This window comes from Gavia stellata, chromosome 22, assembly GCF_030936135.1.
Source record: "Gavia stellata isolate bGavSte3 chromosome 22, bGavSte3.hap2, whole genome shotgun sequence".
Taxonomy (NCBI): Eukaryota; Metazoa; Chordata; class Aves; order Gaviiformes; family Gaviidae; genus Gavia; species Gavia stellata.
In genome coordinates, this window is record NC_082615.1 from 4484095 (window position 1) to 4500222 (window position 16128).

At 38.6% G+C, this 16128-nt stretch overlaps 1 protein-coding gene across 1 annotated transcript in view; it reads right to left on the reverse strand.

Annotated features, from left to right (window-relative positions):
* Positions 1-4581: 4581 nt before the first annotated feature.
* Positions 4582-16128, reverse strand: part of FOXK2 (forkhead box K2) — a 69718-nt gene continuing 58171 nt past the window's right edge. Inside the window, exons 7-12 of the mRNA XM_059828126.1 lie at positions 15780-15926; positions 12626-12819; positions 11628-11803; positions 10356-10652; positions 9900-10109; positions 4582-6726 (exon numbers count right to left, since the gene is read on the reverse strand). Of these exons, the coding sequence (XP_059684109.1) occupies positions 6530-6726; positions 9900-10109; positions 10356-10652; positions 11628-11803; positions 12626-12819; positions 15780-15926 (1221 nt within the window). The 3' untranslated portion in view covers positions 4582-6529. The remainder of the gene's footprint in view (positions 6727-9899; positions 10110-10355; positions 10653-11627; positions 11804-12625; positions 12820-15779; positions 15927-16128) is intronic.

Genomic DNA, 16128 nt, shown 5'->3' on the forward strand with positions numbered 1-16128 from the left:
ACCATTCACCCCGGCTGCTGTTCTGAAGCTTCTTACCTTTTAACAGCTGTAGTTGTAGACTGACCAACTGGAAACTGCATCTCCCCAGAGAAGGATGAGTGCAGGAAAGCCTTAGAAACCATTCTCCAAGGATGATTTAAATCCTCTCTCTGTTGCAGTTGGGAGCAGTTTATCATCCAGTCAGCTGCGCTCACTTTAAATAGCAAGGAAACTACTTTAACCAAAACATGAAGCCTTCTGCACCACGCTTTGAAGGTTTTACATATCTTCATCTACTGAAGCACCATCCCCCTGTCCTCTCATTAAAGTTACCCCATAGTTGACCAGAGAGGTGATGAGCGTATTTCTTGGTTGATTAAAACTCTACTGAACTTGTAAAACTTCCCCTAAACAGCTGTTCTACTGTGACAGCAAGAATGAAAATACCACTAGCTGCATGCGCAGACAATAGCATTGTACTAATGATGGAATCCCTTCATACATACCTAAACAGATTTAATCTCAAATTCCTTCTTCTTGTACTACTTGCAAATCCTTATCTTTCTAGCCTATTTTACAGGGATCAAAAATTAGGTAAAAAAATGAGTCTTCCCACCTGGTGTTGGCTCCAGGTTGCTCTGCCAGTACTTCATCACATCACGTTCTGGCGTACTGCATCATGTAGGTAATTTTAACCAAAATTTGCTTTAAGTAGGATAGTGGATAAACGTACCTCTATAATCAAATGAAACAGTATTTTAGTCAGTCACTTTTTTGGACAATAAATAGTACTTTAAGTATTAGACAGCCTGCGTATCCACCACGTTGATTTATTTATGATACCGCACAGCTGCAGCGTCCAGATACACGGCGAAGCTCAGAAGCAGGCCTGGCACCAGCAGCCTGCCTGCCTCGTGCATACAGCAGTAACACCCACCCGTGCTGTGGGCCCAGACTTCCTGGGGAGGAAGTTACGGAACCACTTTCCCCAGAGAGGGACACACACTTCCCAGGAGGCAAGTTTTGAAAGATCAGAATATGCAGCCAGTCACCTTTCAAACGTACCCCTGCTCTACAGGAGGCTGCAGAGTAAAAGTGGGGGCAAGGCAAGCTGTCAGAAGTCTACTTTATGGGACAAAAGAGGATTAAATAGATTTTAAAATGTCAAGTTGTTAGCTTAAGCTGAGTATTCTAGGCCAGAGGTCCAATAGCATTTATTGCTTTAAGTACAGTTGTCTTAACTCTTAGCTAGAAACACAGGGCTTTGGGAAACAGCCCTGCTCAACAGAGCCCCACTGACCAGAAGCAAACCAGGCCAGTGGTGCAGACTGCGTTAATCTGTCAGGAAATGGCAAAATTTGCACAGCCAGTCTAAAATATGACTATTCCTGAAAAACAATATATTTCCACCAGCGTCAGCTATTTAAGTATGGGGATTATTAATTTCTTTTTTACTTTAACTACTAAATGCCTTCCCTCCCCATATTTTGCTGTCTCTTCCCGCAGCAGCTGTGGCACAATTCAAAAACCTGAAAGGAAATCTGAAAGATAAGCCAGTGCAATAACGTCAATGGCAATTCCAGGTACTCGCCAGCAGGAGCCACAGAATAAATATTTCTTTCAGAACCTTTAGGTATTCACATTGAAGTAGAAAACACAAGACTAATCAGTCAAGTTAGAAAACACGAGACACAAGACTAGTTCTTACACACGTCGGCCAAAAGGGCTATGGCAGATGCTGCTGACCTAAATCCAAAGGCTACAGAACAACGTGGGCTTCAGAAGGACAGTCTTGTCTTGGAGTCACAAGCTAGTGAAGCTACCTCTTTCTTACTAAGCCATTTCAATGCCCCCATTTTCCTGGATTTTTTCTTCTTCTTCCCCAAAGGTTGTATTTGTTTAAACAAGCCAATGACTCCATTTGCTCTGATCTGTAAGAGATCCTGTGGAATGCCACACAGTAGTCCATTCTCTTTGTTAAAGGAATAGGTTACGCTCTTTCAGCGTCAAATATTCCAGCCCTTTACTGTGGTTTCGTAGCCCTCCTTTGATTTCTCCCCAGCTCTTGAAAGTATTGATGCATTCTAGTAAGTTTTTCTAGTACTTTAGAGATAAGCATTTCCCCAACTGTGATGAGAAACAAATAGAAGGTAACTAATGCATAAAAAGAGGATCAGAAACCAAACCACCATTAATGAAAATTATTCCAGAAAGTGCACATCTCATTAAACTTATTTACAAAAAGAATAATCTGTTAGTATGTCAGTCTGTGCTAAATCAATGCTTTTGTGACCAAGGTTTTTTTTAAAGTCCAATCACTGAACAAATGCAAATCCCTGGCTACGTACCTGAAATCAGCCCCAAATGCCAACACAACTTCTGGAGAAATAAGACTGTTACAAAAAATAATTCTTAATTCAAAGTCTGGCTTGATTAATAGTTAGGAAAGAAAACAAGTAGAAGCAGAAGCAGGAGTAAAGCTCGTAACTTCTGGAGAAATGAGACTCTCTGTTACAAAAAATAATTCTTAATTCAAAGTCTGGCTTGATTAATAGTTAGGAAAGAAAACAAGTGGAAGCAGAAGCAGGAGTAAAGCTTGTTTTCATCTGCCAGTCCACAAGTAAGATCAAGAAGAACCTGATGGTTAAAAGCAGTCCATGCACTTACTGACTACAGGCATTCCCTTTATCAATTAATTTTGTGTCAGACAGAGTGTAGGAATCTTAGTAAGAATGTTAAACTACACAGTTAAGGCACGTGTATAGAAAGAGTTCAATCAGGTTAATAGAAAGAAGCACTCAATTTAGTGTAAATGAGATAAATATCTGTCTAAAAATACATATTGTTAGACAGATATCTAACACACACACATATATATAAAATCACAACTCTATAAAATCACATGCTATATAAAATCACAACTCAACCTGTATCAATGACTACCAACCACTCAAAATTTACCTTTTGGGGGAAACTAAATCAAGATACAAAACACAGATCCGAACATAGACTGTGGAAACTTCAAGTTCCACTTTTGGATTTAAGTAATTAGAAAAACCAACATTTTAAAATGAACCTGTATTGTAACAACCATGCAAGTAAAGGCAAAGCTTTCCCACTTTCACCTCCTGTACAGCAATCTGTACCGTGAAGTTGTGTCTTTTGAGATTAGCATGGTACAGGTATTTACCTAAATCAGCACAATTAAAAGCAGCATAATAAAGACTGCCACCATTGTGGTAAATACGCTGCAGCATGGGCGGGGGGAGCAGCAGCTCAGAATTGAGACTAAGCACACCGATCAAAACGAATGAGTCTTTCACGCCACTCCATCCACAGTCCCCTCTCTGTTTTGAGGGCTCGGTGTCACTTTGCTGGACCACACGATACCCTACAGCTGCTGTACAACGGCCACCACGAAGGCAGAACCGTCGTATCCAAAGGCAAGAACATCCCACCGCCCAGCGGTGCTGCCATGCTGCCGCCTTCTCAAACCTGCCAGGATGATGGGGCCGCTGCCACAGGCAGCTGGATGACAAACAAAGCTGGTGTGAGGATGGGGAGAGGGAGCTCATGCAAGGAGGACAGAACACACTGGCAGCAGAGATGAGCATTTCTGTCACTAGAAGCAAATGCACACTTAGTTCTCCCATATGTTAGAATTCTGAGTCTTTTTCAAAGTCGTTTTAAAGATTACACAAAAGCTGACTCTTAACAGAAAGAACACTGAACAGGCAACCTAGAAGGAGCACAAAATGAAATAATACCACGCATCATGAAACACAAAAGGTAACTGGAAAGGTTACATCAATTCTGAAAGAGAGGTCAAATCTCTACATAGATGAATCACCTGGAGAAATTTTCCATTTCCAAAAGAAAGATCACTTTGACTGTGGGAGTCCAGGATGATCGGCACCGAAGAGCAATTTAAGAAAGGTCAGAGCATCACCTCAGAAGCAGCAGCGTGACAGGAGTCTCACTCAGCCTTCACTATTAGGTGGTAACCATCACACTGTATTAATAGTGGGAAGCACACAAATACATAGACAAACCAGGGAAGAGTTTTGTTTCAACCACCTGACGACTCAATTTAGTCGGGCCTGACACGTAAAACAGAGAAGTCTGCATCAGGCAAAAGCACCAAAGATTACCCCATGCGAGCATTCTCCAGCATCACCAAAAGCATGGGTAAGCATAGGTTATTTTTATGTAAGAACGTAGGCAGTTTTCTCACATCGCACAGCTTTTTCAAAGGGTTTTTATCCATCTGAACAAAGGCGCGCTCTTGTGCCAAATGCCACATGCACCAAAAAGCGTAGAACACCACCCGTTACAGAACGGGGGCCCAGACCATGTTCTCGTCTCCCCTTCACCCCGGAGGACATCGTGGGCAGCTTGCTACCAGGAACTGACAGCAAGGACCGCCTTGGCTTCTTTGGTCTGATACCGCTTCTTTTGGCGCTGCCAACGTAAATTGGATTAATCGCCCCAAAATATACATAAATATGTCAAACACACTTGTTGAGTAATTTCAACTTAGTTAATTTGCTGAATAAAATTTAATTTTATTTAAAAAATCTTATACACTATAATTCACCTAGCCCTAGTTGTGAACAGATTCTCACTTCTGAAAATAAACCACATTCTAGTCAATTCATTCAACACCAAATTAAATTACTAGTACTGGATTTTTTTTTTCTTAAAAAAAGTATGTTAAAACTTTACTTTTTTTATTTTTAAAACCTCTAAAGAAAAAGTTGCAATTTTACAGAAATGTTTCTTTTCAGGTTATGCTTTTTTTTTAAATGCCTGTTATAAATTCAGCTTGTGTAGAGTTTTTTTTCATAGTTTTTTAATATGCATTATCTGCAGAGACATTGTAACAGTTCCATTTTGTGGATGAACACAAAACTTGTACAGATTTCTCATATTTGGTCTTTAGGTAAATAGTTCCCAAAAGCTGCCTAAATAAACCACTCCAAACTGTTCAGTCCCATCATGAAAATACAGTTTTTCCTTTTGTAGTGGAAAAGGAAATATAAATAATGCATCATTATTACAGAAAATGACAAAAATCAGATTCAAATTAAGCCCACTATCTAGCTTTCACTCACCTTACTGCATGAGGAAATAAGACGTTATGTGAATTAAAGACTGAACAGCAGCCTTACGTTTAAATTTAATTTTGAAATGTAAAGTGGAATCTATTACCACAATTAAAGTGAGAAATTACCAATACGTTTTAAAATGTTCAACTGCAGAACACACACTTAAAAAAAAAATTATTATAATAATATGGTAGCCACTGTTAGAAAACCACAACAGCTACTCTTAATGGAGACCCCAAAAGGTCAGTGTATGACATCAAAAGTGTTACGGAGAGACTGGTCAGATTAATTTCTACTGATGGGTGCTTAAGCTTAAAAATATCGAATATACCTCTGACAAGATAATTTTACTCTCTTTTTAAAAGGACTTGTGATAAAGAATTTTATCTTTCTAAATGAAGAACAGTCTGTTATCTTAAACATACACAATATTAAGCGAGACTCTTGTTTTACTTTAGACTGGAAAAATATGCCAGGGACAGTCAAAGTCAACACAAAGTAACAAACAGCAAAAGGTAGCAGAAAGAGAAACAGATAAGTGCAGCTCTGGTCAAATTCATAGCAGTTCTTTACGTCAGTTAACGGCTCATTTACATTGTAATTTCTAATCAGTTACATGCAAGCCCAAAGAAGCATTTGATCACTACACATGGTAATAAAATTTGATTAAATTTATCAGGCAACTGCTAAAATATGAAAATTTGCAGATGTAATAAAGTAGCTTTATCTGAACTTTAACAGGACAGACAAAAGTAAATCATTCCATTGGTTAAAAAAACCCTACATTCAGTTTTTTACCAAACAAAATTTCACATGAAAAGTATTGTGTGATTCCAAAGTTTCCGGAGTAGAAATGGAGTGATTTGAAATGTCAAAGACCCCATTATTTTGCAAAGAAATGAAAATACACCTCAAAAATTTCTAATTCCACATGTGAACAACAAAATACTGCATATCTACCAACAACTGCATCGGGTAGGTCATTATGAAAGGCTAGCTGCCAAGATGTAGGAAATGGCTCCTTGCCTCTGTTCCCTTTAAGGAATATACAATCGTTTGAAACCAGTTCACACTAAGCGCTTATCATGCTGCCGTTACACTGAGATACTCAGTCCTTAAAATAATCTGATAAAGATTTTTTTAAAGCTGCAGCCCTCCCCAACACTGTACTTCTCAGCGTACACAGTTCAGTAGGGGGCAGGGAGGAGCGGGGGTCACAGCCTCTGGAACAAGATGTTTTGCAGTTTGACTTTAAATTACCAAGTTTTAAGGCCACCTGTGTTGGGTTTTTTCAGTGCTGAAAGTTGAAGTCTGATCACAGGGCCCCTTTCCCCACTGCGTGAGAACATGTTCCAACATTTTAGGTGTTATATTTAAGCGTCTCCTTTTGGCACCATGGAGTTTATTTTTTTAAAAAAAAAAAAGAAAACTCCCCTAAGTTTCTAGTTCTGGCTGCCTTTATCACTCACTGCCACAGACGGGGTGTCCACGTTAACAGCTATGACTATGCTCTCTCCATCTTCTGTTTTGATACGTTTGAGTTCCTGCTGTTCTGACTGGTCTCCGTTCTGGCGCTTTGTTGGAAGAGATGCCGATGCAGATGCATGGGTTGCTAACATATGCAAAGGACTCGCAGCAGCTGTAAAAAGATAATAAAAACTTCAGCACCCTAATCCTTGTCCAAACAGATGATACCGAAAGCAAACTTGCATTTTCATTAAAATTATTAATTCCTTTATTTGTACTACGTGGGGTATTAGCAATCCCAGTTGAGATTCAGGCTCAATTGTTTAATCTTAGTACAAACCTGTAAGACATTTTCCCAAATCACGCAACATTCACGCAGATTTGGACAAAGGTGGGAGAACGGGGAAGTATCCCCATTTTGTCAATGGGCAGCTGAAGACTGAGAAAGATCAAATGACTGAAAGCCAACCTCCACCGTAATTTGTGACAGAATTGGGAAGCAAATTCAAAATCCCCTTTCAGTAGGATCTGGCCATGCCTATGGATCACTGCAGAATGCATTACTTGGCCTGGAAGAAGAGCACTGCCATGTCATACTTATCTGTGGCCCGAAGTTATTTAAGAAAAGCTATGCAATTCACACAGCTGTGAGATGCAGACGACTCAAGCAGCAATTCCTCTTTAACAAATAATGAGGCATTTACCCACAACGTAAGGAAAAGGCAGTGCTTTGACATTTAAGAAATGACCTATTTGATTAGATTCAAGTGCACAACTGAATTGATCAACAGAAATGTAACTAGTTCAAACATCCTGTACAAGATTTTAATCTTCCTCATTCCATGGAAGAGATAGCACAAGTCACCATTAATGGGCAAGTACAGTCCTTTAAACCTTCTGAGACATCCAAAGGTTCCTTCCCTCTACTGGTTAGCAGTCTGTTTTTCAATATCGACCCTGACTTTATCAAACCCACTATTCAAATGTCTTTGCAAATAATGCAAAATACTAATTATATATTTACTTGTTCATTGCATTTCATGAAAATTTATCTAAACATTATCAAACCACCTGCAAGCTCCCTTTCTTCAGTGCCACCGCTTTGATGACATTATTACAGCACTCCCCGGTAGTGGAGCTTGAACATGAAGTCCATAAGGAATTCTTATTTGTTAAACTTGTTGCATTTGTTCTCAGTAAGCTATCCTAGAGAATACCTGGAATATCACCTCTGCATGTAACCAAAGTGGTTTGTACTTAGTATTTACTAAGTAATTAGTATTTACTAAGTACTAAGTACAAGTACATTTACTAAGAACAAATACTTCAGAAAGTATTTATCTCATGCAAAAAGCTTCACTGCAGCTGTAAAATAATTTGTTCATGTATCTCAACAGTCATTCACCTTCTATTAGAAAAGCTATTCCTTGTGCAATTTCTGAATAGATGCCATAGGATGGTTACTTCTGAATATAATGCCTTACTGCAAACTTATTGTCGCTTAAATAAAAAGAAGTTTACCCCTCAACTTCAAACATGCATTAAGACTATTACTGCATTATGCACTCCGGGGTCTGTTTAGTAGAAAGAGATTTGCTGGCTGCAGCACAACTGATACATGGAAGTATGAAATACAGAAAAGAACAATGATGTTTGAAATCTACACTGAAAGTCAAAATAAAGAGTATCTAGTTACATAATTTTATTCTGCAATAAGAGACCTGAATTTATTTTGGACTTCACAGCTTTCAGTTAGACTGACAGGTAGTAAAAAGCACTGCCAAACTGTTTTGCTGAGAGTAAGAGCCTTACTACAAACAGAAAATGTTAGAAGAACAGTAGTTGCTCTGGATTTCTTAGCTTTCAGCTTGCACAAATCTTCTTTCTCCAAGGACAAACACACGCACATACAAATGTGTGTATAAATACAGATATATGCATGTGAACACACATGTATGTAGATGCATGTATGTCAACGCAGTCATATTTGTAGACACGTACAAACAAATCTGTATTTCTGTAGGCCTAGTTCCTCCTTCAGATGCTTTGCCTGAGAATTACCTGGTTTCCTGCTGGTTTAGGCGTTACTGTAACAGGGAGACCAGGACCTGGAATACACCTCACTTGCTGTTCAAAATGGGAACATCTCATGAGGTATTTAAGCCCAGGAATCTCAGAGTGAAAAATCCCATCACTGCCAGCACACCCCTATCACACCCAGTGAAATGGTGAGAAGCACCACAATTCTGCTCCTACGTTCAGCCACGTTTCTTAAACACGCCTAGCAGCCATTAGGCTTCCCTACCAAGGAAAACATGGTGAAATCAGTTCAGTTTTCAGAGTCCAGGAAAAAGACAAAAAGCATTATTTCTTACTTTTAAAAGTAACTTTTCACTGTATTTCACATGACTCTCGGGCTCAATTCATACATCTCTTCTGACAAAAAAAGTGCATATGAAGTCTGACAGTGATTGCTTTTGCCTTACTTAAGCTGGAAATGAAGTGGAAGCAGACAGAACACTGACCTATAATGTCAGTGACGGAAGAAGAGTAAAAAGGTAACAAAGCAAATAATTCACTCCATTAGAAAGACTTTAGAGCAGAAATGCAGGTAATAAATTGATATAAGATAGCCTAAAACTATTTACGGAAATGTATTTTATGACAAAAAAAGCTACCTCAGTATCAGATAACATCTCAAAGTGAAACTGTTAAAACAAGCTGTATGCACCTGCAAAGCAAACCAAAATTGAACATTCTGTGAATAAGTGTGCATATATGAAAATTATGAAAAAGTACTGCTACTCACTCAGACTGCTGAGTCTGAGAGGGGAAAGATGGTATTCAGACAAAAAGAGTTGCAAAATCTTACAAAATTTTTTTCATTTTTAGTACAGGTTCAATAAAAACAGAATAAAAAGTAACAGTTCAAAAAGCCAACCCACGAGCCAGTTCTGTCTTGTTTTCCTGTTGGTTGGTTCTTGACAAATCATCTGGGGAGCAGTTACCATTTTAATGGCACTGTTTTACAGGAACTTCTTTTAAAACTTGTTTATATCCTGGGTTTAATGAGGAGGGAGGACGGGTTGCCACCACTAAGTACATCCCTATAATGACCACAAAGAGAATAAATAGCTGTTCAGGTAATCATCAATGAAGAGAAACAGTGGTTCTTACCAACAGGCAGGAAACGATCCCTTACAAGGCTATAATCTGAATTTTTTGTACAACTTAGTTTTCGGTATAACTACAAAAGACACAAGACCAGAATTCAAGAATTCAGCGCTGGTCGCTTTGAGATTTTAACACGTACAAAGCAACAGAACATCCTGACACAATACGTACCAGCGTTGCCCTGTCCTTGTATCGCAGTGGTGATAGGTACTATGTGCGTTCCATTCTGCGTTACAGTTTTTATTGGTAGCTGGTGTTGACCTAGAGGTGCCTGTTGCACTATAGTAACTGTCTGTAAGGGTGTGGTCTGAGATGTCTGAATGATACGACTAGCAGCTCCTATTGTAGCATGACTAATAGCAGGTATAGGCTCCACTTTAACTGAAAAACAGAAGATAAAACATTGTTAAAAACAAGACAATGTTAAAGAACCATTTGTTTTTACTCTATCAACCCTCCGTGAAAAAGTATACCGTTTTATTACTAGCTCCAACATATCTGAGGCACTATGATGCAAAATCTTCAGTTTTAGCCAAACATTTCAAGCATTCATCTGGAAGCAAGTTTCAAATAATAATCCTTCTGTATAAAAAAGCTAGCAAAACAACTAACCCCACAGGTTCTCACCTTTTACTTCCTTGTGATCTCCATTCTCTTGAGGTTCTACCTTGGGCTGGGTTACCATCGCAGCTTGCGTGACTACTGCCTGTCCAGCTACAGTATAAGTGTTTGCTGGTGCTAATCCAGTCACATTTGTGACAGACACAGCTGGTATCTGGTGGACAACATGCACTGTCTGAACTACAGGCTGCTGGGATGTCGATGTTGTCACAGGAGTTGCAACAGTGTAGGTGACGGGTTTAATAGTTTGTGGTAGCTGCCGTTGTACAGTAATTAGAACTGGTTGGCTAGATAGAGGTGATCCTACCAAGAAAGAGATAAAAATTAGGCTGCCACTTTTCATTATTTCTTTCAGGCCAGTCATTCTTTTAAACTTAACACTATAGCCTCAGAGGATTAACGACCTCCTTCACTAATAGGTGAATGATCCAAAAGATAAAACCAGACAATGAAGATTATGACACACAGCTATTCCAAGCCACATACTCAAGGTAAGTGCTGTATTAGCTCAGTAAGACCCATACACCATTTGGGCAAAAGTCCCCCCCCACCTCCCCCCAAATGCAGCTATACTACCAAAGCTATGTTTAATACTTATTTAGTAAAACTCCTCTCCATAGATGGGAACATGTATGTGCTTCAGGTGTTGCATGGAGCATGTCTGCACTGGCAAAACTCTCAGCTTCCCAGGCACTGGCACTTCTGCAGTACCAGAGTATCACCAAGAAAATGGATGGCAAAAGTGTATAAGTTAAGGTAATTAAACAACTATATCCTTATCCCATCATGCGTTACGCGCGTTCTTTTTTTTTAATAGGAAAATTCTTATCACGCAAATTTATTCTTTCTCTCTTTATCCTTTCAATACTTTTTATCCCCACCTTTGAAAGGATGACACGACCACAGATGCATGCGAGACATTTGCTTATTTCTGTAACCCATACGACCTGAAGTTTTTGCGTTGGTTTTTTTTTTTTCTAAGCCAGAAAGAATACGTTTTTGAAGGAAGTGACAACTGTTGCAAGACAGACCAGTCCTGTACAGGACAGAAGCACAATCTCTGCCCAGTAACAAAGTGATCAAGGGTGCTGGAACAGCACACAGATAACACTCTGTATGTATGCAAACAGAATTCACCTGGTGTGTTTATGGGTTCATCAAAGATTTGCTCTCAATGTTAAGTGTGTACATATGGTGTACATATAAGGTCTTGGTAATATTTATATATTAGCCCTCTCCCACCTCCAATCCCCAAACGCTTATTTCAGGATTCCTCACCTGGGGCACTCTGTGCAAATCGCGCTTCTTGTATTACCGCTAGTTTTGGCTGGATAGCAGTAGGCTCAGGTTCCATTGGGACTGGAGATCCTTCCCTGGACAGACTCTCGGGGGTCTGGACTCCACTGGAGTGTGCAGACAACACTCCAGAGTGATTAGGAGAAGCTGGGGCACTTCTGTATTTAAAAATGAAAGCAGCAGCTGACGTGTTTTAACTTCTGAACTGTGGAAGACAGTGACCTTCCTCTAAAGAGACCATAACACACACTGCCCACAGGAGGGCACCTCTGCCTTCTGGCAAGTACAGTTACAACCCAAAGCAGTTCTGATGATCTTTTACAAAGCTTCTGTTAAACAGGGACAGAATTTAAAAGCAAACTTCAGGTATAGTTAATGGAGAAGAAGTAGCTGGATGCCTTCTTAGGGAGACTGTCTAAACAATCTGCGAATCATGAACGTTTCTTCTGGTGGAGAAGAATGATAAGCAAATCTCAGTCTACAGGACAAGTAATAAAAGATCTGCACCAGCAGAAAGGCCATAAATTTACAGAGAGAGTAATTTAAACCCACGTATTTCCCCACCGTGAATTCTGCTTGAACGTTATCAAACTTAATACATTAATTGTCATCCCAAAGTTCAATAAAATGGTAGCCGGTATTTGATAATTTTCTTTGCAAACAGTTTTAAAATGCAGTAGATGGCAGTTAGAAATTAAAATTATAATTCTGTAAAAGAAGAAAAAGGTACAGCAAGGCTTGCTTACATTAACAATCTGATAGTTATGCAAACTGAGTCAGTTCTTTAACACTAAAAAACAAGCCATAAAACCAAGCCTAGCATATGGGGCAGCCTCCTAGTAAATGATACAGAATTCAAATACTGAGTCTGGATGAAATTAAATTACTAAACTTGTGACTGTACCCAAAACTATCAAGTCTGTATCAGCCTGAAGATTAAACAACAGCCATAGTCTTTTTGTTCATCTGTTTTTCCTTACCTAGAAGAGAGTGGTCCCAGAGGGGTTCTAAAGCAAGGTACTCCCCTAGGCCGCCTTTTCCTAAAAGCCTGCTCTATTAATTTGCTTTCAGAGGCAGGGTCTATCCTCCAGAATGAGCCTTTGCCTGGTTCTTCCTGGGAACGTGGTACTTTGATGAAATAACGATTCAGAGAGAGATTGTGACGTATTGAATTCTATGGAACATAAAAAAATATGTAGAATTCATATAACTTTTCCAAGTCAGTATGTGGCCTACTGCAGCAGTTCGTACTATAGGAGACTCGGGGTTCAGCTCTTCCATTCCTTAATTCAACAGAACTCAGAGCACTACAAAGGCAGTGCCATAAACCTGAAAGGACTCTTGCATTTTTCAAGTCTTTCCCAACAATTAAAAAACCAGTATGCTAATGCAGCAATAACAGGAATCCCATTTAATTCTCTAATGAGAAACACGGTGATTGCAACAAACCGTTAGAACACTACAAATATTTGAGTATAATGCAGTGTAAAAAAAAAAAAAAAAAAAAAAAAATCAGTCTTCATACACTACCCTTCCCCAGGTGTCAGAGAAAATACCAGTTTGTTCTAGGAAGGCCAGTAAAATACAGCATATACTGATTCTGATCTTATATGATAATCCTGTTACTGTTCCACAATACAGAAAGAAAAGGTTAAATTACACAAGTTCCAAATGCAGCTAGATTGTTGTGAGTTCACCCACAGTCCAGTCTGTCTCAACAAAGAAGCCAAGGATTTAGTGTGTCTAGAAAAACAACAAACGGCAGCAGGTCCTAAAACAGCTCTTCAGTGAGATCTACGTTACTGCACTCTAGTTTGCACATTACTTTATCCTCACTTTGCTGTAACACACACAACTCTTCGGTCAGAGAGATGCAGAAAACTGCCAACACCCTGAAGTGGCTGTATCTATGCTTGGCTTTGCACAAATTTTATTTGGTTTTTTGGTTTTTTTTTTTTTTTAAGGTATATAAACCCCAAATCTCTCTAAGTATTATCACTGAACAAGAAAAAAAATAAAGATAAGCATACATACTGAAATACTTGTGGGGGAACAGGGGGGAAAAAAGGAGAAAAAGCTTTACATTAACAAAAGCTCTTAAAAAATTTGCAAAATCAAATGCAAATCCTCCTCAAATGTCTGAGTTCATGACCCTGATGGCAAGTTTGGAAAACTTAAAGCAATGATAACCATGTATGGTTTCTTAAATGCAAACTGATGAAACCAGAAATGTTTTTCCCTGCCAAAAATTGAAACAGAACTAGAAAGATGCCAGGAACATGTTTATAAATTGTATTTATTTCTCCATACGCTAGAATAAAAGAGTAGATCCAAAAGTACCTGCTAAAGTAAGTTCACAAAGACGAGTCTTCAAGTCCTCAACAAAAAGAGACCTTTACATGATAAAGGATATAAATACCTCAATACTACTTATTAAGGTATAAGATTTGGATACTATACACATGTATGTGCTCTATGTTTTGAATAATACATGCATATATAGCCTCAAATATTATTTAAAACATCTATCATATAAGTCACCCTAATTGTAATCTAATACCTGATGGGTAAAGCTAGCAGAGCTACTCAGACATGAGGTACACCTGTTAGTGTTATAGCAGTGCTTTATATGACTAGTGACTGAACAGCATCTAATTTTCAGCTTTTCCAATCATTTTTATGAACAGGTGCTCATTAATTATTCCAGAACATACTATGTCTGCTGTGTCTATCACCTTGGTTTTGTGATGTATTATACATCCAAATACATACACTGTTCTAAGGCAGAATTCTTTAACCATGCATTACAATATATGCACGTTTGGTTCCATGATGCTTACATAAAGAAGCATTATACACACAGATAGTCAAGGTATTTCAGAACAGGAAGCAAAAAGCACACCAACATTTTACAAACAGAATCTCGTTGCTAAAACAGATCTGTTAGTATGACTGCAGCCAGGATTCTGCACTGCTTATGTGTGAAAGGGAAACAAAACTCTTAGAGTCTTCCTAGCCACAACACCAGCTAAGTCCTTTACTAGCCAAACCATAGCAAAAAGCTAGGAACAGTTACGTTCCCTGGTAACCTTGGAATTCCTCCTCTAAGAGTGATTCAACTTTCATATAGGCCCTATGACAAATAATTATGTGATTAATATTTAAAAATCTATTCCTCTACTCAGAAGGCATGTATTCTTTAGTATCCTACTTGTACAGCAAGTAGAGTATTAACATTTCCTCACTTTTCCCCTCCCCCAGTCTCTCCAAATTTTACTTCCCTGAAAATAACTTCAGAGCATGCCTCTGCTGCAGATCATGACTGTACTAAGCAGCAACTCAGTGAAACTGATACCCCATGATCGACAGTGCAGTCTGAATGTTATACAGGCAAACTGGCCAGTCCTGCTAATTGTGCTCTTCTGTCCTCTGCTGAAACTAAAAACAGCAGCAAAGGCATTGAACCTTTATGCATATCTGGAAAGACTATGCCAGACTGATTCATACTCGGTTAGTCATCCTGGCAAATGCTGAGGTTGGTCTCCTTAAAAATTAAAAGAAAGCAGAAATTAATTCTACACGAGGGTTTGGTCTAACTCAGTACAGAAACGATTAAGTTCACAAATAGACTACGTTGCACAAATAAAAGAGGGCACATAATAGTGCAAGATAACGACAGATAACACACACTTGTTCCTTCACTGTATTCCATGGTCAAGATCACTGTTTTCAAATAAAACCGAACTTCTAACATTTAATATCTTAATTTTATCTCAAGATAACAGTACAGATGTTTACACAATTATAAGTTACAAAACACAACTCTATTCCTAGACAGCATACGTATCTTTAAATCCACAGTGCCAACTGTACTCTTCTTCCCCAAAAGTCTGTATGTATCCCTCCTACAGGTTTAGAGAATACCATTCCATGAATAAAGCAATGTTTCAAATACAGAAGAATGTAAATTGCCTACTTTGTTGGGGAACTTACAATCAGGAAAAAGACAACACATTCATTTGACAAATTCTATTTATGAAGGGCTGTTAGGCTCACCAATGGGCTTCTTATGACCATTTACAGCTGCCAGTATTACTCACAACTAAAAAAAAAAATTCCAGAAATCAAATTTACCTGCCAGCCCTTGTCTGCTGTCCTGTAGTATGGATAGTTTTTAGTTATGTGCGTATAAATTCCATTTAGTGTAAGCTGCTTATCAGGTGCCATTGTAATTGCTTGTACTATTAACTGTGCATAGGAGTAAGGTGGCTTAGAGTCGTCCTGTACAAGAAAAAGAAAAGTCTGCATCAACAAACTTTAAAGATATACACACCCTTTTCTAAATCAGAAGTTACAAAACACAATTAACTTGATTTAAGGCACTTTTGGACAACCAAAATCTTGAGGCAGAAAAGAAACCAACACAATTTTGCTCTTCTGATTAGCAGATTTTTAAGATAACATTAAAAATTTTCAATAGTCT